Source organism: Coregonus lavaretus, assembly GCF_964263955.1.
Source record: "Coregonus lavaretus genome assembly, chromosome: 22".
NCBI classification, from domain to species: domain Eukaryota; kingdom Metazoa; phylum Chordata; class Actinopteri; order Salmoniformes; family Salmonidae; genus Coregonus; species Coregonus lavaretus.
The window spans coordinates 8,406,058-8,428,886 of record NC_140009.1 but is presented as its reverse complement, the minus strand read 5'-3'; the positions used below and the strand labels follow the sequence as shown (position 1 = coordinate 8,428,886).

Here is a 22,829-nt window from a genome sequence, read left to right as displayed (position 1 = left end):
TTGAGAGAATGCCAAGAGTGTGCAAAGCTGTCATCAAGGCAAAGGGTGGCTATTTGAAGAATCTCAAATATAAAATATATTTAGAATTGTTAAACAATTTTTTGGTGTCTACATGATTCCATATGTGTTATTTCATAGTTTTGATGTCTTCATTATTATCCTACAATGTAGAAAATAGTAAATATAAAGACTGGTACTGTATGTGTATGAAAACCATTATCATACGTTTTTTTCATTCACATTCACCACAAAAACCAATGTATGAATACTGTCATGTGCATTTTTTGTTAATGATCTGTATAATTAATTTTTTTTTGATTCACAGACTTCACCCTCCCTACACCTCTGATGAATATAACCGGAAACCTGTTCGATCACCATGCACTGCAAAATCATTCTGGGTATCAAAAACAGAGAACTTCAACACATTAACATCAACACGCCAGATATACCCATTGGACTTGGGGCTCTGCTGGGGAGTTTACCTCATATTTAGATTTTATTATTCTGCTTTGCCACTAAAATCATAATAAACACTGAGAACTAAAATATTGTGTTATGATTATGCATATTATTATTATTAATAATAATGTGTGTGTGTGTGGGGGGGGGGGGGGGGGGGGGGTAGTTCAAAAGGATATTATGAGGATCCATTAAAACGGGTTCTTTGAAGAATATAGGGGTTCCCCTTCAATTTCAAATTTGAAAAAACCCTAAAGGATACTCCAGGAACCTTGTCTTTTTGGAGTGTACTAAAATGGATGGTTTGAAATGGTGTCCCTTTATTAGCGATGCTGATTCCATATCTGTTAGGAGCAGCCAAATATCCTCAGGTGTGTTCTCAAATATAAACTTGGCACATGGCCCAATGAACATGCAGTACGCCCAGCGATAAATATTTGTGTATTCTGTTTCGTTCCATTGGTCTCACCTCTCTGATCCTCCCTCTCTCCCTCTGTGACAGCCCCAGGCTTTCTCTCCATGTTCACACTCCTGGCTCATCCCTACTCACCAAACATGACAGCTACCCAGAAAGAGAGAGAGAGAGTGTGTGTGTGTGTGTGTGCGTGCGTGCGTGTGTGTGTGTGTGTGCGCGCCCACATGCACGTGCATCCTTGCGTGTGAGTGTGTGTGTGTACTGTTGAGTATTACACTTGGAGCCTGGCTGGCAGTGTGTATAGTAAAGATTATACAGCCTGTCTCTGCTGTTGGACCTGCAGGCAGTGAAAAAGGTGTGGTTCCTGCTGAAGCTGGAATTAAGTTTCTATCCATGTTTGAGTAGACAGTGTCTGTGGTGCAGCATGTCAGTGTCAGGTGTTTGATCAGCCTGGACACACTGACAGTGATCACACACTGTCTGTGTGACACAAAGCCTGGCGTACTTCAGGTAATATTCCTCAGGTTTTGTCCAAAGAAGACAAATCAAATGGAGTGAACAGAAACGTGCTAGTCCAAGAAGCCAAGCCAAGTGTTTGTGCCTGGTCACTGATACATAATACAGAGTACGTGGACATTTGATCAGTACTACTGCTTAAAAAAAAAAAAAAAAAAAAACATTTACATTTTAGTCATTTAGCAGACGCTCTTATCCAGAGCGACTTACAGTTAGTGAGTGCATACATTATTATTATTTTTTGTTGTTTTTTCATACTGGCCCCCCATGGGAATCGAACCCACAACCCTGGCATTGCAAACACCATGCTCTACCAACTGAGCTACATCCCTGCCGGCCATTCCCTCCCCTACCCTGGACGAATTGTGCGCCGCCCCATGGGTCTCCCGGTCGCGGCCGGCTACGACAGAGCCTGGATTCGAACCAGGATCTCTAGTGCCACAGCCCTAGACCACTGCGCCACTCGGCGCCCGCCACTTCATCTGCTGTCCTGTGTATCCATTTCATCCGTTTACAGTAATTTTTACAGTATAGTTTACAGTATGTATTGTACTATACTGTAAAGCAGTGGTTCCCAACCTTTTTTTGTTTACTGTACCACCAACTGAATGTTTCTCTGCCCCGAGTACCCCTGAAGTACCCCATTATGTACATTTTACCAGTAGGCCTATGGTCTCATGAGTCTTCTCAAGTACCCCCTGTGGATAGGCCAAGTACCCCCTGGGTCCTAGTACCCCTGGTTGGGAACCACTGCTGTAATGTAAAGGAGTGTGTGACTGTTACATTGTATTTATTAGTGCATGAGGCTAACGAGCAGCCTCCCCTGTCCTAATCAGGAAGCTGAAGCCTGGCCAGCTGAGGCAGCCTGCCAGTCAGAGTCTGGGAAAGGTTCAGGGGCGGATTGGAACCAGAAATCGGGCCCTGGTATTTCTACCACATGGCCCATTTTTTTTTCTTGAGGCCCCCACACAAGTAACACAGGCCCCACTGGGCTAAAAAAATGGCAGATGGCCAGTCTGCCCCTGGAAAGGCTCTGTGGAAAATGTCACATTTACTTTATTTCTTCAATTCAGATCCCTGGCTGTAACACTGCTGTCCAAAAGTATGGGTCTGCTCTGCATTCACTAAGCCTCTGACCCTCAGCCAGCCAGCACTGTCTGGCAGCCCTGTGGTCCTCCATCAGTAGACAGAGAGAGAGAGAGAGGGAATAAAAAACCAAATAAAAGAGAATAATGGCTACACAGGCGACACACTGTAGCAAGCAGCTGATGTACCAGCCAGGACACTCAAGATTCACTTCGAAATTGGACGTCTTCAAAACCCACCACTAGGGGCAACGGTGAGCACTATTACCAGCGAGTAGGCTTAGGTTTTGCTAGGACGTTGTTGACGGGGATGGCTTGTTTTTTTTTTTTTTTACATGTCCCAAACCTTAACCCTTAACGTAACCATTCGGAATGAATGCGTAAACTTAATTTAACCCTATCCCAAACCTTAACCCTTAACTTAAACATTTGGAAGGAATGCTTACATTTAAGCAGCCACGAGGTGCCTTGCCAGGAGGCTTAAACGATCCACTGCGGCAACCAATGGTGTCAAAAACAACTTCATAATTTGACATTTGGAACTTGTTGGATGTACAAGATGTTCTCAGAGAGAGAGATAGTTTATGGAGGGAGGCTCCTAAAAGCATCTCACAGTCGAGATAGTCAGTATTCACACACACATGCACGGACGCACACACACACACACACACAGGCGGCCTTGCAGAGACAGTGACAGAGTCGTGTTTGGCCATGGCACTCAGACAGCTTTGATGACAGACGGCCATATTGAACTAATCCTTATGCATACTTGGCTGTGTGAGGAACTAACAGTCCGACAGGCTGAAATACAGTCCCATCGACACGCAATATCAAATCAAATCAAATTGTATTAGTCACATGCGTCGAATACAACAGGTGTAGACTTTACCGTGAAATGCTTACTTATGAGCCCTTTCCCAACCATGCAGTTAAAAAGTAAGATACATTTTCAAAAAATTAAAAAAGGAAATAGTAACACAATAACAAGACTATATACAAGGAGTACCGGTACCGAGTCAATGTGCAGGGGTACAAGGTAGTTGAGGTAATACTGTACGTACATGTAGGTAGAGGTAAAAGTGACTAGGCAATCAGGACAGATAATAAACAGCAGCAGCAGATGTGAAGAGTATGAAGGTGTGTCTATGTGTGAGTTTGTGTGTGTGTGGCATCAATATGCATGTGTGTGTGTTTGTGTGTGTGTGTGTGTGTGTGTGTTGGAGTGTCAGTGTAGTATGTGTGAGTGTGTTAGTAGAGTCCAGTGAGTGTGCATAGAGCCGGTGCAAGAGAGTCATTACAAATAAAAAAGGGGGTTCGCCATTTGATTAATTGTTCAGCAGTCTTCTGGCTTGGGGGTAGAAGCTGTTAAGGAGCCTTTTGGTCCCAGACTTGGCGCTCCGGTACCGCTTGCCGTGCGGTAGCAGAGAGAACAGTCTATGACTTGGGTGGCTGGAGTCTTTGATAATTTTTGTCTTTGACACCGCCTGGTATAGAGGTCCTGGATGACAGCCAGTCAAGATGCTCTTAATGGTGCTGCTATATAACTTTTTGAGGATCTGAGGGCCCATGCCAAATCTTTTCAGCCTTCTGAGGGGGAAAGAGACATTGTCGTATCCTCTTCACGACTGTGTTGGTGTGTTTGGACCATGATAGGTCCTTAGTGATGTGGACACCGAGGAACTTGAAGCTCTCGACCCGCTCCACTACAGCCCCGTCGATGTGAATGGGGGTGTGCTCGGCCCTCCGTTTCCTGTAGTCCACGATCAGCTCCTTTGTCTTGCTGACGTTGAGGGAGAGGTTGTTGTCCTGGCACCACAATGCCAGGTCTCTGACCTCCTCCCTATAGGCTGTCTCATCGTTGTCGATGATCAGGCCTACCACCGTCCTGTTGTCATCAAACTTAATGATGGTGGTGGAGTCGTGCGCAGCCACGCAGTCGTGGGTGAACAGTACAGGAGGGGACTAAGCATGCAGCCCTGAGGGGCCCCTGTGTTGAGGGTCAGCGTGGTGGATGTGTTGTTGCCTACCCTCACTACCTGGGGACGGCCCGTCAGGAGGGAGCTGTTCAGTCTCAAGGTTCTTAGCTTATTGATGAGCTTGGAGGGCACTGCAGTGTTGAACGCTGAGCTGTAGTCAATGAATAGCATTTTCATGTGGGTGTTCCTTTTGCCCAGGTGGGAAAGGGCAGTGTGGAATGCAATAGCAATTGCGTCACTGTGGATCTGTTGGGGCGGTATGCGAATTGGAGTGGGTCCAGGTTGTCAGGGATGATGGTGTTGATGTGAGCCATGACCAGCCTTTCAAAGCATTTCATGGCTACAGATGAGAGTGCTACGGGTCGGTAGTCATTTAGGCAGGTTACCTTAGTGTTCTTGGGCACAGGGACTATGGTGGTCTGCTTGAAACATGAAGGTATTACAGACTGGGTCAGGAAGAGGTTGAAAATGTCAGTGAAGACACTTGCCAGCTGGTCAGACCATGCTCTGAGTATGTGTCCTGGTAGTCTGTCTGGCCTTGTGAATGTTCATCTGTTTAAAGGTCTTACCTTTAAATCTACGCAGAGCGTGACCACACAGTCGTCCAGGACAGCTGGTGCCAGAACAGCATAGAAGGAATTTAGCTCATCTGGTAGGCTCGCGTCACTGGGCAGCTCACAGCTGGGTTTCCCTTTGTAATCCGTGATAGTTTGTAAGCCCTGCCACATCCGACGAGATATAGAGCCGGTGTAGTAATATTCGATCTTAGTCCTGTACTGACACATTGCCCGTTTGATGGTTCGTCGGAGGGCGTAGTGGAATTTCTTATAAGCGTCCGGATTAGTGTCCCACTCCTTGAAAGCAGTAGCTCCAGCCTTTAGCTCAGTGCAGATGTTGCCTGTAATCCATGGCTTCTGGTTGGGATATATACGTACGGTCACTGTTGGTCGACGTTGTCGATGCACTTATTAATGAAGCCGGTGACTGATGTGGTAAACTCCTCGATGCCATCGGATGAATCCCGGAACATATTCCAGTCTGTGCTTGCGAAACAGTCCTGTAGCTTAGCATCCGCTTCATCGGACCACTTCCGTATTGAGCGTTTCATTAGTACTTCCTGTTTGAGTTTTTGTTTGTAAGCAGGAATCAGGCGGATAGAGTTATGGTCAGATTTTCCAAATGGAGGGTGAGGGAGAGCTTTGTATGTGTGTGGAGAAAAGGTGATCTAGATCTCTTTCACCTCTAGTTGCACATGTGACATGCTGGTAGAAATTAGGTAAAATGGATTTCCGTTCTCTTGCGTTAAAATCATCGGCCACTAGGAGCGCCACCTCTGGGTGAGCATTTTCTTGTTTGTTTATGGCCCTATACAGTTTGTTGAGTGCGGTCTTAGTGCCAGCATCGGTTTGTGGTGGTAAGTAGATGTAAGTTATCTTGGTAAATAGTATGGTCTGCAGCTTATCATGAGGTATTCTAACTCAGGCGAGCAGAACCTTGAGACTTCCTTAATATTACAGATCGCGTAACAGCTATTGTTAACAAAGAGAAACAAACCACCCCCCCCCCCCCCCCGAGTTTGCCCGACGCTGCCGTTCTGTCTTGCCGATGCATAGAAAAAGCAGCTAGATAGCCTCCCGAGTGGCGCAGCGGTCTAAGGCACTGCATCGCAGTGCTTGAAGCGTCATTACAGACCCGGGTTTGATCCCAGGTTGTGACACAACTGGCTGTGACCGGGAGTCCCATAGAGCGGCGCGCAATAGGCCCAGCATCGTCCGGGTTAGGGGAGGGTTTGCGGCTGGCTTCCGGGTTAAGCAGACGGGAGTTAAAAAGTGCGGATTGGCGGGTCATGTTTCGGAGGTCGCATGACTCGACCTCCCCGTTGGGGAGTTGCAGCGATGAGACAAGATCGTAATTGGATCGCCATTTGATATCACACACACAAAGCTAGATTTATATTGTCCTTGTTCAGCCACGACTCGGAGAAACACAGGATATTACAGTTCTTCAGATCACGTTGATAGTATAGTCTCGGACAGAGCTCGTCCAGTTTATTCTCCAGTGATTGCACGTTGGCCAATAGAACGGAGGGTAGAGGCGGTTTATCCACTCGCCTCGTCAGTAGTGCTAGGAGATTAGTGCTTTTTGAAATTGGTTAATAAAAGTCCCATGATGGTAGTGACTTACCATTACTGCTTATCACTTATTAACCATCATTTATTCACATTACTTTAATATAATATTTCAGTTGTTGTGTATATTACATTTGTTTTATTTGATGACTTTATTATTTCATTCCAAGTCATCATCTCATCTCTATAGAGCTGCTACATATGCTGTCTGACTAAATTACTATTTTAGTAGTTCTTCAAAGTAAATAAGGCATACTATTATGACTGCTGAATACCAACTATCAATCACTTTGATCATGTATTTTCTGGTAGAGAAACCTCGCGAAGCCACAGCTGCTCTCTATATCCCCTTACGATCAAGCATTTTTGCCTCTTCCGTTGCAGGAGTAAAAGAAACACAGACCGTATAAGTATATGCGCAATGGATTATGGTCATTGTAGTTAATTACCACGTTTTACGTGCTAAACTATGTAGAATTTTGGCCTGTTGGAAACTACAACTCCCTATTACATCGCACAGTTCAGGCTGGATCTGATTGATCTCTAGAGAAACTGTGCAATGTGCGCATTCTCACATAAAATAAAAAAAATAAAAATGGAATTCAAATAATTTAACCGACGTCTGTCAATTAGTTGTTTAAATACCCCAAAATAAGAAAAATGTTGGTTAATCGCTCAGCACTACTCGTCAGGTATCCCGGACGCCGGCCTCTATAACGCAGCCTCTTCCTTCTTCGAGTGTCGGGGATGCTATTCCCTCCGGCCGCATTTCAGAAGAAAAATTAAATCTGAAGATGTCTATATCGGTGCGCTAATACAGGACTAGTAAAGGCCCAGTGCACTACTTTTCTGAAAACATTTTAACTAAATGTATTTGAGTGTTTACCAGCATTTGTAACTTGAGTCTCATAATTATCGCTACAAAACAATTAATCTGATGATACTTGTGGAATATAAAAATACTTGCTTGATACACGTTTTCCAGTTTCTTGAAATACTTTGCAAATGCAACTTATTTCTATGTGAAAACTGAAGTGGTCTGTCTTTTAATTCCTTTTAGTAGACGCTCTCATCCAGAGCAATTTACAGTAGCGAGTGCATACATTTTCATACTTGTCCCCAGTGGGAATCGAACCCACAACCCTAGCATTGCAAGCACCATGCTCTACCAACTGAGCCACATCATCACAAACCACTTGATGTCTCAATGTACTCAATTACTGTTTAGTGCATTGTTTTTTCTTCATGGTGATGGAAAGTCTACAGGTACAAACCTAGATGACCAGCCTATGTACAATACAGTAATGTACATTTACATTAAGTGGTTAGTAAGGATGGTAAATTAATATTGCACAAAAAGTGGATGTTTTGTGTCTTTGCCCATAACTTTGCACTTTTGATATAAATGTTTGAGGACAGGGATTTGTTCTTTCTGGTTTCCATTAGAATGACAATCGCAGAGAAAGGGACTGGGCAACAACTCCAACTATTGAATCCTGCAAGATACTGTTCTTAGTTACATTTTAGTCATTTAGCAGACGCTCTTATCCAGAGCGACTTACAGTTTAGTCACATTATTATTATACTTTTTTTATTTTTTATTTTTTTTTATACCCCCTGTGGGAATCGAACCCACAACCCTGGCGTTGCAAACGCCATGCTCTATCAACTGAGCTACATCCCTGCCGGCCATTCCCTCCCCTACCCTGGACGACGCTGGGCCAATTGCACGCCGCCACATGGGTCTCCCGGTCGCAGCCGGCTACGACAGAGCCTGGATTCGAACCAGGATCTCTAGTGGCACAGCTAGCACTGCGATGCAGTGCCTTAGACCACTGCGCCACTCAGGTTATACAACTACCTTTTTTTGCCAAAGCAGAGATGCTGAAAAATGTTTTTGGCAGCGCTCCAAACGTCTATATCGGTTTGCTAATGCTAGTAAAGGCCCAGTGCACTACTTTTTCTAAACAGAAATAATTTTTTATTCATATATTTTTTTAATTCAGATTTTATGTGATTCCGTAGAATAAGCCTGCTTGCTAGCAAGCCATTTGTCTATGTGACTGAAGACCAGCAGGCAGCCAGACAGGCGGGTAGCCAGACAGGCGGGCAGCCAGACAGGCGGGCAGCCAGACAGGCAGGCAGCCAGACAGGCGGGCAGCCAGACAGGCAGGCAGCCAGACAGCCAGTAACACAGTAACACCAGATAGATGTAGCAGCCATGGAGAGGAGTATGAGGTTATACTGTCCTGCTGGGGATGGACATCACTCATGAATATTCATAAGAACAACTTTTTAAATATGTTTTTCTCCTACACAGTCATATATTTAGATATATGTCTCCGCTCCTATACTTTAAAAAGTATTCTAACACTAGGACTATCTAGGAAGATTCCAAAATCATTCCCTAATGTGCAGTAAAGGCTATTGGCCACAGCTGCAGTGCAGGTACCAGTGAATGAATGCAATTTCTATATTTAATTTAACTAGGCAAGTCGGTTAAGAACAAATTCTTATTTACAATGACAGCCTACACCGGCCAAACTCGGACAATTGTGCGCTGCCCTATGGGACTCCCAATCACGGCCGGTTGTGTGATACAGCCTGGAATCGAACCAGGGGGTCTGTAGTGACGCCTCAAGCACTGAGATGCAGTGCCTTAGACTGCTGCACCACTCGGGAGCCCAATGATTGCCAATGAGTTTCATCTGTTCTCATGACTTATTAATAATCAGATTGATCATGTTTTCTCGGGGACTCAGAGAACAGATCTACAGAATCTCCCTCCATCTTTCCCTCACTTTCTCTCAGATTGAATAAAGACACAGGCCGTTGTGTAGACCATGAGAGGGAAATGGGCCCGACCCTCCCCAGACCGTTGTGTAGACCATGAGAGGGAAATGGGCCCGACCCTCCCCAGACCGTTGTGTAGACCATGAGAGGGAAATGGGCCCGACCCTCCCCAGACCTCTTAGCTAGAGAGTGTGTGTGTGTGAGTGTGTGTACGTGTGTGTTCGTGTACATGTACTGTACGTACGACCATATTTGAATGTGTGTGTGGTACGACAGAGTGTACGTGTGGATCGTATGGCTGTAGGCCAGATATGACCAGAGTGACACACAGTGGGGAGATTGGACAGAAGGGGCAGGGATGGGGGTGTGGGGGGGATGGGGGTGTGACCTACCCAGCACGTAAATCTTGTTGCCTCTCAGGAAGGAGGCGGCACCGTAGCGAGGCGTGGGCATGGAGGTCAGGGCCTGCCATTGGTCCTTCTCAGGCTCATAGACCCTCACCAGCGCCTGGGGCGTCGTGTCAGTTGCCATCCCTCCCAGCGCATACACCTTCCCATCTGACAGAGAGGGGAGAGGGAGGGGAGAGGGAGAACGAGAGGGAGAGGGAGAGGGAGTGGGAGAGGGAGAGGGAGAGGGAGAGGGAGAGGGAGAGGGAGGGGAGAGGGAGAGGGAGAGGGAGAGGGAGAGGGAGAGGGAGAGAGGGAGAGGGGAGAGGGAGAGGGAGAGGGAGAGGGAGAGGGGAGAGGAAGAAAGGTACAGGAGAGAGAGAGGGAGATGGAGAGGGAGGGGGAGAGAGAGAGAGACAGAGAGAGAGGGCGTAATTTAATCAGCTCCCAATTCCACTATCCAAAGTGTTGAGAGAATAAAAGCAAACAACCACATGTCAGCCTTAATGCCACATCCTGTCAGACGTCAGCCTTAATGCCACATCCTGTCAGACGTCAGCCTTAATGCCACATCCTGTCAGACGTCAGCCTTAATGCCACATCCTGTCAGACGTCAGCCTTAATGCCACATCCTGTCAGACGTCAGCCTTAATGCCACATCCTGTCAGACGTCAGCCTTAATGCCACATCCTGTCAGACGTCAGCCTTAATGCCACATCCTGTCAGACGTCAGCCTTAATGCCACATCCTGTCAGACGTCAGCCTTAATTCCACATCCTGTCAGACGTCAGCCTTAATGCCACATCCTGTCAGACGTCAGCCTTAATGCCACATCCTGTCAGACGTCAGCCTTAATGCCACATCCTGTCAGACGTCAGCCTTAATGCCACATCCTGTCAGACGTCAGCCTTAATGCCACATCCTGTCAGACGTCAGCCTTAATGCCACATCCTGTCAGACGTCAGCCTTAATGCCACATCCTGTCAGACGTCAGCCTTAATGCCACATCCTGTCAGACGTCAGCCTTAATGCCACATCCTGTCAGACGTCAGCCTTAATGCCACATCCTGTCAGACGTCAGCCTTAATGCCACATCCTGTCAGACGTCAGCCTTAATGCCACATCCTGTCAGACGTCAGCCTTAATTCCACATCCTGTCAGACGTCAGCCTTAATGCCACATCCTGTCAGACGTCAGCCTTAATGCCACATCCTGTCAGACGTCAGCCTTAATGCCACATCCTGTCAGACGTCAGCCTTAATGCCACATCCTGTCAGACGTCAGCCTTAATGCCACATCCTGTCAGACGTCAGCCTTAATGCCACATCCTGTCAGACGTCAGCCTTAATGCCACATCCTGTCAGACGTCAGCCTTAATGCCACATCCTGTCAGACGTCAGCCTTAATGCCACACCCTGTCAGACGTCAGCCTTAATGCCACATCCTGTCAGACGTCAGCCTTAATGCCACATCCTGTCAGACGTCAGCCTTAATGCCACACCCTGTCAGACGTCAGCCTTAATGCCACATCCTGTCAGACGTCAGCCTTAATGCCACATCCTGTCAGACGTCAGCCTTAATGCCACATCCTGTCAGACGTCAGCCTTAATGCCACATCCTGTCAGACGTCAGCCTTAATGCCACATCCTGTCAGACGTCAGCCTTAATGCCACATCCTGTCAGACGTCAGCCTTAATGCCACATCCTGTCAGACGTCAGCCTTAATGCCACATCCTGTCAGACGTCAGCCTTAATGCCACATCCTGTCAGACGTCAGCCTTAATGCCACATCCTGTCAGACGTCAGCCTTAATGCCACATCCTGTCAGACGTCAGCCTTAATGCCACATCCTGTCAGACGTCAGCCTTAATGCCACATCCTGTCAGACACACAGTGACACTCACTGCAGAGTGTCTGGAAATAAATGGATGTGGGTATATTTATTATTATAAACTGGGTGGTTCGAGCCCTGAATGCTGATTGGCTTTAAGCCGTGGCATATGCCACAGGTATGACAAAACATGTATTTTTACTGCTCTAATTACATTGGTAACCAGTGTATAATAGCAATAAGGCACCTCGGGGGTTTGTGGTATATGGCTAATATACCATGGCTAAGGGCTGTATCCAGGGACTCTGCATTGCATCGTGCTTAAGAACAGCCCTTAGCCGTGGTATATTGGCCATATACCACACACCCCCTCGGGACTTGTTGATTCAATATATGGATGGTTGGGAGGATTGATGGATGGGTGGGTATATTTATGAATATATGGATGGTTGGGTGGATTGCTGGAAGGCAGAGTAGATAGAATGAGGGAGGGGTTGGAAAGGTCAAGGGGAAAGGTCAAGGGGATAGAGGAGAGGAGGACTAAAGCACTCAGAGTTGTGACTACAGCATTGCAGTAATCCAGAGAAGTAGGAAAACTAACTGTAACACTTTCAGACAGAGAGCTAATGCTCTGAATGCAAAAAAACAGCTCCTACTGTTTTTCCCATCACGTAGCAGCTGAACAAATATAAACCCCCGTGTCCCTGTCGCCTGCTGCACAGCTGCTGACCGAGGTCCCGCTCCTGCTCACTGCCCAGAACATGACTCAGCACCAACACACAAACAAATGAGGGAGAGCAGACAGAGAGAGAGGCGACTGAAGGAGGATGAGACAGTGGGAAAATAGAGTGGTAAAGCAAACTAGAAAAGAGAGAGACGTGGAGGAGGGAGTAAGGCCATGCAGAGAGATGACAAAGAAAGAGTGCTGAGGAAGTGTTTCCTAATACATCCCTCCTTGCTTGCTTATTAAGCCCATTACTGATTTGACATTGACAGTACTGGATTACCAAAACCATTGGATCATCAATCACCTTGAAAAAAGACAGCTCATAGACACTGTACAGCTGCCTCCTATTCCAGCTCTCACACACTTGTCTTGATATCACTTTCACCTCATCTCCTTCTATCCATGTACACTCTTACCTCCTCTCTGCTCCTCTCACCCCTCTATCCTCCGCTCACCCCTCTCTGTTCCTCTCACCTTCTCTCACCCCTCTCTGCTCCTCTCGGCCCCTCTCTGTTCCTCTCACCTCCTCTCACCCCTCTCTGCTCCTCTCTGCTCCTCTCGGCCCCTCTCTGTTCCTCTCACCTCCTCTCACCCCTCTCTGCTCCTCTCTGCTCCTCTCTGCTCCTCTCACCCCTCTCTGCTCCTCTCTGCTCCTCTCTGCTCTTCTCTGCTCTTCTCTGCTCCTCTTACCCCTCTCTGCTCCTCTCACCCCTCTCTGCTCCTCTCTGCTCCTCTCTACTCTTCTCTGCTCCTCTCTGCTCCTCTCACCCCTCTCTGCTCCTCTCATCTCCTCTCTGCTCCTCTCAGCTCCTCTCTGCTCCTCTCAGCTCCTCTCATCTCCTCTCTGCTCCTCTCTGCTCTTCTCATCTCCTGTATGCTCCTCTCACCCCTCTCTGCTCCTCTCATCTCCTCTCTGCTCCTCTCATCCCTCTCTGCTCCTCTCATCTCCTCCTCTCATCTCCTCTCTGCTCTTCTCTGCTCCTCTCACCCCTCTCTGCTCCTCTCATCTCCTCTCTGCTCCTCTCAGCTCCTCTCTGCTCCTCTCAGCTCCTCTCATCTCCTCTCTGCTCCTCTCTGCTCTTCTCATCTCCTGTATGCTCCTCTCACCCCTCTCTGCTCCTCTCATCTCCTCGCTGCCCCTCTCACCCCTCTCTGCTCCTCTCAGCTCCTCTCATCTCATCTCTGCTCCTCTCACCCCTCTCTGCTCCTCTCATCTCCTCTCTGCTCTTCTCTGCTCCTCTTACCCCTCTCTGCTCCTCTCATCTCCTCTCTGCTCCTCTCACCCCTCTCTGCTCCTCTCTGCTCCTCGCTGCTCCTCTCACCCCTCTCTGCTCCTCTCAGCTCCTCTCATCTCCTCTCTGCTCCTCTCTGCTCCTCTTACCCCTCTCTGCTCCTCTCATCTCCTCTCTGCTCCTCTCTGCTCTTCTCATCTCCTCTCTGCTCCTCTCTGCTCCTCTCTGCTCCTCTCAGCTTCACTCTGCTCTGGTCTGAAGGGACTCCTCTCATGGAGCACTGCAACCTGTTCCATCTTAAAGCCACATGTCATAATGGCCCCCCGCCTCTCAGCGGTTCAGAGCAGAGCCCCTCACACACACACACAGACCTGGCCCGCCAAGCACACACACACACACACACACACACAAACAACCTCAGGATTAACGTGTCACATCTAGCCAGGGTCTAATATATTCAAACAGAGGATCAACTAAATAAATTATTATGCATAACCATAGGAATGGGAATATGTGTCCATCTGTGTATGTATGTATGTGTGTGTGTGTGTGCGTGTGTGTGTGTGTGTTTAATGACACTAATGTGAATTCCTCATTCTCACTCATTCTAATGCTCCACAATAGATTGCCACAGATGGGTATGATTTTGTAGTGACATTTCTGGAGAGCATGGAGTTCTGCAGGCAGGGAGACTTTTTTTTTACACTCACAAAGATAGTAAATGAAACATTAGCATAAAACGAATAACCTAATATGATCTCACAAGCTCAATCTAACAACATTAAAAAAGCTAAATGTACCCACTGGGTATTATTAACACAAAAAATCTGTACTCAATCACAATCTGTTGTTTTTCTCTGTGCTTAAAAAAATTAATAGATGGTTGGCTGTGGTTGTAAGGGGGAGCGGTAGGGAGAGGGGAGGGTATCAGCCATAGGGAGGGGGGGGGGGAGGGGGTCTCAGCCATAGGGAGAGGAGAGGGGAGGGGAAATGGTCTCAGCCATAGGGAGGGGGGAGGGGAGGGGGTCTCAGGCATAGGAAGGGAGGGGAGGGGTTCTCAGCCATAGGGAGAGGAGAGGGGAGGGGAAATGGTCTCAGCCATAGGGAGGGGGGAGGGAGGGGAGGGGTTCTCAGCCATAGGGAGAGGAGAGGGGAGGGGAAATGGTCTCAGCCATAGGGAGGGGGGAGGGAGGGGTTCTCAGCCGTAGGGAGAGGGGAGGGGAGGGGAAATGGTCTCAGCCATAGGGAGGGGGGAGGGAGGGGTTCTCAGCCGTAGGGAGAGGGGAGGGGAGGGGAAATGGTCTCAGCCATAGGGAGGGGGGAGGGGAGGGGGTCTCAGGCATAGGAAGGGAGGGGAGGGGTTCTCAGCCATAGGGAGAGGGGAGGGGAGGGGAAATGGTCTCAGCCATAGGGAGGGGGGAGGGAGGGGAGGGGTTCTCAGCCGTAGGGAGAGGGGAGGGGAGGGGAAATGGTCTCAGCCATAGGGAGGGGGGAGGGGAGGGGGTCTCAGGCATAGGAAGGGAGGGGAGGGGTTCTCAGCCATAGGGAGAGGGGAGGGGAGGGGAAATGGTCTCAGCCATAGGGAGGGGGGAGGGAGGGGAGGGGTTCTCAGCCGTAGGGAGAGGGGAGGGGAGGGGAAATGGTCTCAGCCATAGGGAGGGGGGAGGGAGGGGAGGGGTTCTCAGCCGTAGGGAGAGGGGAGGGGAGGGGAAATGGTCTCAGCCATAGGGAGGGGGGGAGGGGAGGGGGTCTCAGCCGTAGGGAGGGGGGAGGGAGGGGGGTCTCAGCCGTAGGGAGAGGGGAGGGGAGGGGAAATGGTCTCAGCCATAGGGAGGGGGGAGGGAGGGGTTCTCAGCCGTAGGGAGAGGGGAGGGGAGGGGAAATGGTCTCAGCCATAGGGAGGGGGGAGGGAGGGGTTCTCAGCCGTAGGGAGAGGGGAGGGGAGGGGAAATGGTCTCAGCCATAGGGAGGGGGGGAGGGGAGGGGAAATGGTCTCAGCCATAGGGAGGGGGGAGGGAGGGGTTCTCAGCCATAGGGAGGGGGGAGGGAGGGGAGGGGGTCTCAGCCATAGGGAGGGGGGAGGGGAGGGGGTCTCAGGCTCAGTTCCACTACACAATCAAATGCAGTCTCCTCTAATTAAGGTAACTCTGCTCTGATCTATGCCCGTCTCCCAGGGAGACGCCATGGCAACTGCAACACAACCCAGCAGACAATTAAGGGGTGGAGCTCATGGAGCTGGTGCAGGTGGTACAGACTGGTGGGTGATAATAACACAGGACTACATCATCACCACCCATGATCAACGTCACACACTAATTAATCACAATTACCAACACAGAGCAGACAATACACCACACACAGCTCCGTGCATTCACAGATGGGCAAGATGCAACAACAACAGGTAATCAGATATGGTAAGTGGTGGTAGCCTAACGGATTCACCTAACAGATTCACAGATAGCCTACACGTAATCAACATAATCAATAGCTTTGTTCACGTAATATGTGAACAAATAATAAGACAAACTCACACAGCGGAAAACATGATGTATACCCAATCAAGACAGACTAACATCCGCCCTGTACAGAGCACATCGTGTTTGTCCAAAAGGAGAAGAGTCTTACTAACTGACCACCTGCTGCTCCTCCAGTTAACTGACCACCTGCTGTTCCTCCAGTTAACTGACCACCAGCTGCTGCTCCAGTTAACTGACCACCTGCTGTTCCTCTAGTTAACTGACCATCTGCTGTTCCTCCAGTTGACTGACCACCTGATGTCCCTCCAGTTAACTGACCACCTGCTGTTCCTCCAGTTAACTGACCACCTGCTGTTCCTCCAGTTAACTGACCACCTGCTGCTGCTCCAGTTAACTGACAACCTGATGTCCCTCCAGTTAACTGACCACCTGATGTCCCTCCAGTTAACTGACCACCTGCTGCTTCTCCAGTTAACTGACAACCTGATGTTCCTCCAATTAACTGACCACCTGATGTCCCTCCAGTTAACTGACCACCTGATGTTCCTCCAGTTAACTGACCACCTGATGTCCCTCCAGTTAACTGACCACCTAATGTCCCTCCAGTTAACTGACCACCTGATGTCCCTCCAGTTAACTGACCACCTGATGTCCCTCCAGTTAACTGACCACCTGATGTCCCTCCAGTTAACTGACCACCTGATGTCCCTCCAGTTAACTGCCCACCTGCTGTTCCTCCAGCTCCTCCTGCAGCAGCTCATCTTCATATCAGAGGAACACACCACACCACTCTCTTCCTCTCACATCGTCGCTCTCTGCTTCCACACACACACACTCGTTTGAGGTTTGGGCATTGTGTGAAGAAAACACAGAGGCCACGGTTGTCACACGCTGCCTTTTGCACGCTGTCACACTCAGAGCTTGGTGCCAATCCTTTCCTCAGGGTCACGGGGGCCGACAGCACAGCCACGGAACTGCCACAGAACAGCCACGGAACTGCCACAGAACAGCCACGGAACTGCCACAGAACAGCCACGGAACTGCCACAGAACAGCCACGGAAAAGAAGACAGGATCAAACACTCAGGGAGATTGAAGGACTTAGAGAGGAGGACAGACACACAGGGGAGAGATTGAGGGTAAGTTAAAAAAAGAGGAGATAGAGAGAAGGAGTTGGAGAGAATAAAAAGGAGGGTGGGATCTAGTGTAGATGGTAGACGAGAGCTGAAGAAGTGAGACAGTTAGTGAAGATCACGGTACCTTCGATGATGTTTACTGAGAGTTACAGAGAATTGCACATAAAAGGGTACATATTGCAGTATGGTATATCTAGAGAGATAGCGAGAGATGCTTAGAGAGAGTTGGGTGAGGAAGACTGACAGGGCTACAGAGAGTTATAACGAGGTAGAAAGAGGAAGGATGGTATTCGGCTGAGAGTGAGACGGCACATACTGTGTCAGTGAGAGTCTGAAGTCTGAGGTTGTGAGAAAGGGAATGGTTGGACTAGCACCAGAGAACACAGACAGTCAATACCCATTACAATGACCCCTACAGTATACAGAATCAATCGATTACTCTGTCAAATACCTATTTTGCAAAAATTCCTTGTCGATGAAATGGATCACATAAGATTAAGATTTGCCTCACACATGCACGCAAAGAACACTCGGCAGTGTACACACTGACGGCTATCTTAGAAAATGAGTCCAACCATGTTGAGATGAGATACAAAGGGGAACGACAGGGGGTGAGAAGAGAGGTATTTACTGGGTGACTTTGTAGGGTTTTTCTGGGACACTTCTCCCTTTGATACCATGACATGCCATCTACAGAGGGCAACACTGTAAACATCCTGCTTACACACCTCTACAGTGTGTTGACCCGTCTGGGCTAGACCAGCCTTGATTATAGCCTGTTTGATCTGTGACACACGAATCTACATTCTATTGGCTCATAGTGTTGGTTAAAAGTAAAACTAAACATTGCACTCTTTATCTGTCCCCGTCTCAATCGCTCTCTTTCTCTCCATCTCTCTAATTGCTCCTCAGATGTACAGTCTTTGTTATGCTGGATGTAAGATAACGAGGTGGCTGCGTAAACAAACCCATGGTGATGTTCCTTCTTTAATGATCTGCCTCTCGTTAGAACCATTAAATTAGAAGGCAGAGCACTCGTAGTCGCTCGATTCAATTTCACCGTGACCTTTCCTCACCCCTTCCTGTCACCCGGGTGCACAATGCAATCACTAGGTCTCCACTGGCATTCCAATGTCTGGCGGTCTGAGGGAAATAATTCATCAAATAATATCACAATTAACTACGCTTAACACTGAGCCCACGAGGGAGTCCCTCCCTGGAAATGAGAGTGAAGCTTATGCGAGAGAGATAGATAGAGAGAGAGAGAGAGAGAGAGAGAGAGAGAGAGAGAGAGAGAGAGAGAGAGAGAGAGAGAGAGAGAGAGAGAGAGAGAGAGAGAGAGAGAGAGAGAGAGAGAGAGAGATGATGTCTGTGAATTAAACTGTAATAATAAATGGTAACCACAACGGGAACAAGATTTAATGACATGAAATCGAACTTATATGAAATGGAAATCTATTCTCTGTTTCTATTTCTACCCTCTGATGTTAAGTATGATTCACAGTGATGGGGTATAGTGAATGTCCTCTCTCCCTCTGATGTTAAGTATGATTCACAGTGATGGGGTATAGTGAATGTCCTCTCTCCCTCTGATGTTAAGTATGATTCACAGTGATGGGGTATAGTGAATGTTCTCTCTCCCTCTGATGTTAAGTATGATTCACAGTGATGGGGTATAGTGAATGTCCTCTCTCCCTCTGATGTTAAGTATGATTCACAGTGATGGGGTATAGTGAATGTCCTCTCTCCCTCTGATGTTAAGTATGATTCACAGTGATGGGGTATAGTGAATGTCCTATCTCCCACTGATGCTAAGTATGATTCACAGTGATGGGGTATAGTGAATGTCCTCTCTCCCTCTGATGTTAAGTATGATTCACAGTGATGGGGTATAGTGAATGTCCTCTCTCCCTCTGATGCTAAGTATGATTCACAGTGATGGGGTATAGTGAATGTCCTCTCTCCCTCTGATGCTAAGTATGATTCACAGTGATGGGGTATAGTGAATGTCCTCTCTCCCTCTGATGTTAAGTATGATTCACAGTGATGGGGTATAGTGAATGTCCTCTCTCCCTCTGATGTTAAGTATGATTCACAGTGATGGGGTATAGTGAATGTCCTCTCTCCCTCTGATGTTAAGTATGATTCACAGTGATGGGGTATAGTGAATGTCCTCTCTCCCTCTGATGTTAAGTATGATTCACAGTGATGGGGTATAGTGAATGTCCTCTCTCCCTCTGATGTTAAGTATGATTCACAGTGATGGGGTATAGTGAATGTCCTCTCTCCCTCCGCTGTTAAGTATGATTCACAGTGATGGGGAATAGTGAATGTCCTCTCTCCCTCCGCTGTTAAGTATGATTCACAGTGGTGGGGTATAGTGAATGTCCTCTCTCCCATCACTGAAGTCTCTCTCTCTCTCTCTCTCTCTCTCTCTCTCTCTCATCAGACCCCTATCCTCTCATATAATCCTGTCAAAGGAAAGCTGAAAGGGAATTAAATCTGAGGCTCCCAGGAACAAGGGAGCTTAACAATCACTTTGTTTGGTTTTACTGCAGACAGAAGAAGAAAAAATGACAATAAAGATAATGAAAAATAAATGTTCCATCTTGTGGGTTGTTTTCTCTATTGAATAGGTAACTATGTGCAAAGAGTGGAGGAGAGAGACAGACAGGAGGATGATAATCTGTCACAGAGGCTGGACAGGTTATTGCTCCTGTAAGGTTATGATGGCTAGGTCTACTTTGATAGCCCTGGTTGGTAAGGCGTCTTTGTAAAACTAAACCTGGTACATTACAGTTTTTTACAATCACTTTGGCACTAATTTCAGAACCTTGATGTCATTTTTCAAAACTCTAGACACAAAACTCACAACCAATGATCAAAATGCAAATTTTTCAAAACTCTAACACTTTTTTCAATTGCTTGGATACAATACACATAAAACTAAGATCATTTGTTCATTTAACAAAAATCACCTGTTCAATATGACACAACTTAACATCAAAGTACTACTATTTCAAAAGGCATTACATTTCAGATGAGTGTCTATTCATTTCATTACAATTATCCAACTATTAATTGATACAACTGCTCAAAATGATAAGTAACTGTTGCATTGCTCTTAATGCATAGTTGTATGGAAACAGACAAACAATATTCCATGTTTAGATCATGAAAGTTTCAAAGTAACGAGATTCATTGTCACCAATTAGCGTGGAGCATGAACCAATTAGACTACATTATCTATGGATGTAATATTTCATCATCATTCTTTATCAGACACTGTTTCTATGATCCCCTTGTAACCTTCCTTGATGAGCTCGATCAGGCCTGTAGAGCTGGTGGCGTGACCTATGTCATTGTGTGGGATAATGTCAGGTTCCACCATGCTCATATGGTGCAAGCATGGTTTCAGGCCCATGCACAATTTACCACCCTGTATTTACCCCCATACTCTCCTTTCCTTAACCCGATTGAGGAATTTTTCTCCACATGGAGATGGAAGGTTTATGATAGGCGCCCTCATGAACAAGTCACTCTTCTCCAGGCCATGGATGACGCATGCAACGACATCACGGCAGACCAGTGTCAGGCCTGGATTCGCCATGGCCAAAGGTTTTTTCCAAGATGTTTGGCTAATGAAAACATCCATTGTGATGTAGATGAGAACCTGTGGCCAAATCCACAAGACAGAGTTGATGAAAATGTAGAAGTACAGTAATCACTCCTATGTTTTGCTTTTTACAGTACAAGCAAGCAAGTTGAGGAACACTGCATTTGATGTTTTACAGTACTGTATTGTTTTTCATCAATATATTTCAGATTTTGTTCAATGATTCCACTGTGTCTGTAGTATTCTCTCTACTACTGCAGTACTTTTACAGGGATGTATTTACATGTAGTACCATAATGAAACATGTATCACCTATTTTGTACTACAATATTTAATGATCGTACGAACAATGACACAGTGAAACTATCGGTTGCTTGTGTGTGGGTGATCTAAATTAACGTTTCATTTGTTTTTTGAACCAATGATTGTGCAAGTGCAAGATTTCTTTAAAGATATGAATGCACAATGCAATGTTTTGAACATTGGACAGCCTGTGTTACAAGTGATGACCGTTTTGAGTTTTGTGTCTAGAGTTTTGAAAAATGACGTCAAGGTTCTGAAATTAGTGCCAAAGTGATTGTAAAAAACTGTATTATCAGACATCCCCAGCCTGTCTAATGCTTGGATTAAATAATCATTCAGAAGATTGCATACTTCCAAAGCAAATTAGCTTAAAACTACCGCAGGTTAAACACACTAATCGAATGATGTATAAAGCAACCATTAAACTGACAATTAGCAGCAGTAATGATGGTGAATGTTTGAAAAGGAGACACAGTTTGGAGGCCTCTATAGAACAACAGAGTGCTAGTCAGTCCACCTCACGGGAACTAGTGTTTACAAATGATTTGTTTCTCATCAAGGGCCCTTGTGCTGCTTCTCTTAATGGCATTCTCCTGAAACTGAAAGGAAACACCAACAGCTTGAGAGAAGTGTGTGTGTGTGTATTTAAAAGAGAGAGAGCACTACAGAGAGACCCAGTAGTGTTACAGACAGGACGGGGCTGGGGAAGGCTAGGTTGGAGCGAGAACAGACTGGCTGAGAGATTGTGTGGGCTTGTTTGTCAAACACAAGAGTAGGAACCTGAACCTGGAGTGACAGGCTGACGATACACAGTAGACTACAGCAGTGGACCAACAACACCAATACACAGTAGACTACAGCAGTGGACCAACAACACCAATACACAGTAGACTACAGCAGTGGACCAACAACACCAATACACAGTAGACTACAGCAGTGGACCAACAACACCAATACACAGTAGACTACAGCAGTGGACCAACAACACCAATACACAGTAGACTACAGCAGTGGACCAACAACACCAATACACAGTAGAGAATACAGCAGTGGACCAACAACACCAATACACAGTAGACTACAGCAGTGGACCAACAACACCAATACACAGTTGAGACTACAGCAGTGGACCAACAACACCAATACACAGTAGACTACAGCAGTGGACCAACAACACCAATACACAGTAGAGACTACAGCAGTGGACCAACAACACCAATACACAGTAGAGACTACAGCAGTGGACCAACAACAGCACTCCATGCTCTCTCTCTCTCTCTGTGTGTGTGTGTGTGTGTGTGTGTGTGTGTGTGTGTGTGTGTGTGTGTGTGTGTGTGTGTGTGTGAATGGGTGTGTGTGTGTGGGAGAATGGGCGTGTGTGGGAGAATGTGTGTGTGTGGCAGAATGTGTGTGTGTGTGCATGTGTGCGCGCATTTGTGTGTGCATGAGTGTGTGTGTGTGTGTATGGGTGAGTGTGTGTGTGTGTGTATGGGTATGTGTGTGTGTGTGTTTGCATGAGTGTGTGTGTGTGTGTGTGTGTGCATGAGTGCGTGTGTGTGTGTGTGTGTGCATGGGTGTGTGTGTGTGTGTGTGGGAACGTGAATGCATGTGAGCGATCTGGCTGTTTGTCGTCCCACAAAGTAGCCATCACTGTACCAGGTCCTTCAGTCATCCCCTCCATAAACACCTGACAGACATTACTGTAGTGTACACAGAGATACAGTATTAACATACATGAAGACCATG

General features: G+C 47.1%; 1 protein-coding gene across 1 annotated transcript in view; it reads right to left on the bottom strand.

The window, feature by feature from the left end:
* LOC311150336 (kelch domain-containing protein 8B-like) overlaps positions 1-22,829 on the bottom strand; it is a gene marked incomplete at both ends in the record, with an annotated part of 117,544 nt that overhangs the window by 51,494 nt on the left and 43,221 nt on the right. The window contains one exon of the mRNA XM_084187744.1: positions 9,769-9,933. Coding sequence (XP_084043870.1) covers positions 9,769-9,933 — 165 coding nt within the window. The remainder of the gene's footprint in view (positions 1-9,768; positions 9,934-22,829) is intronic.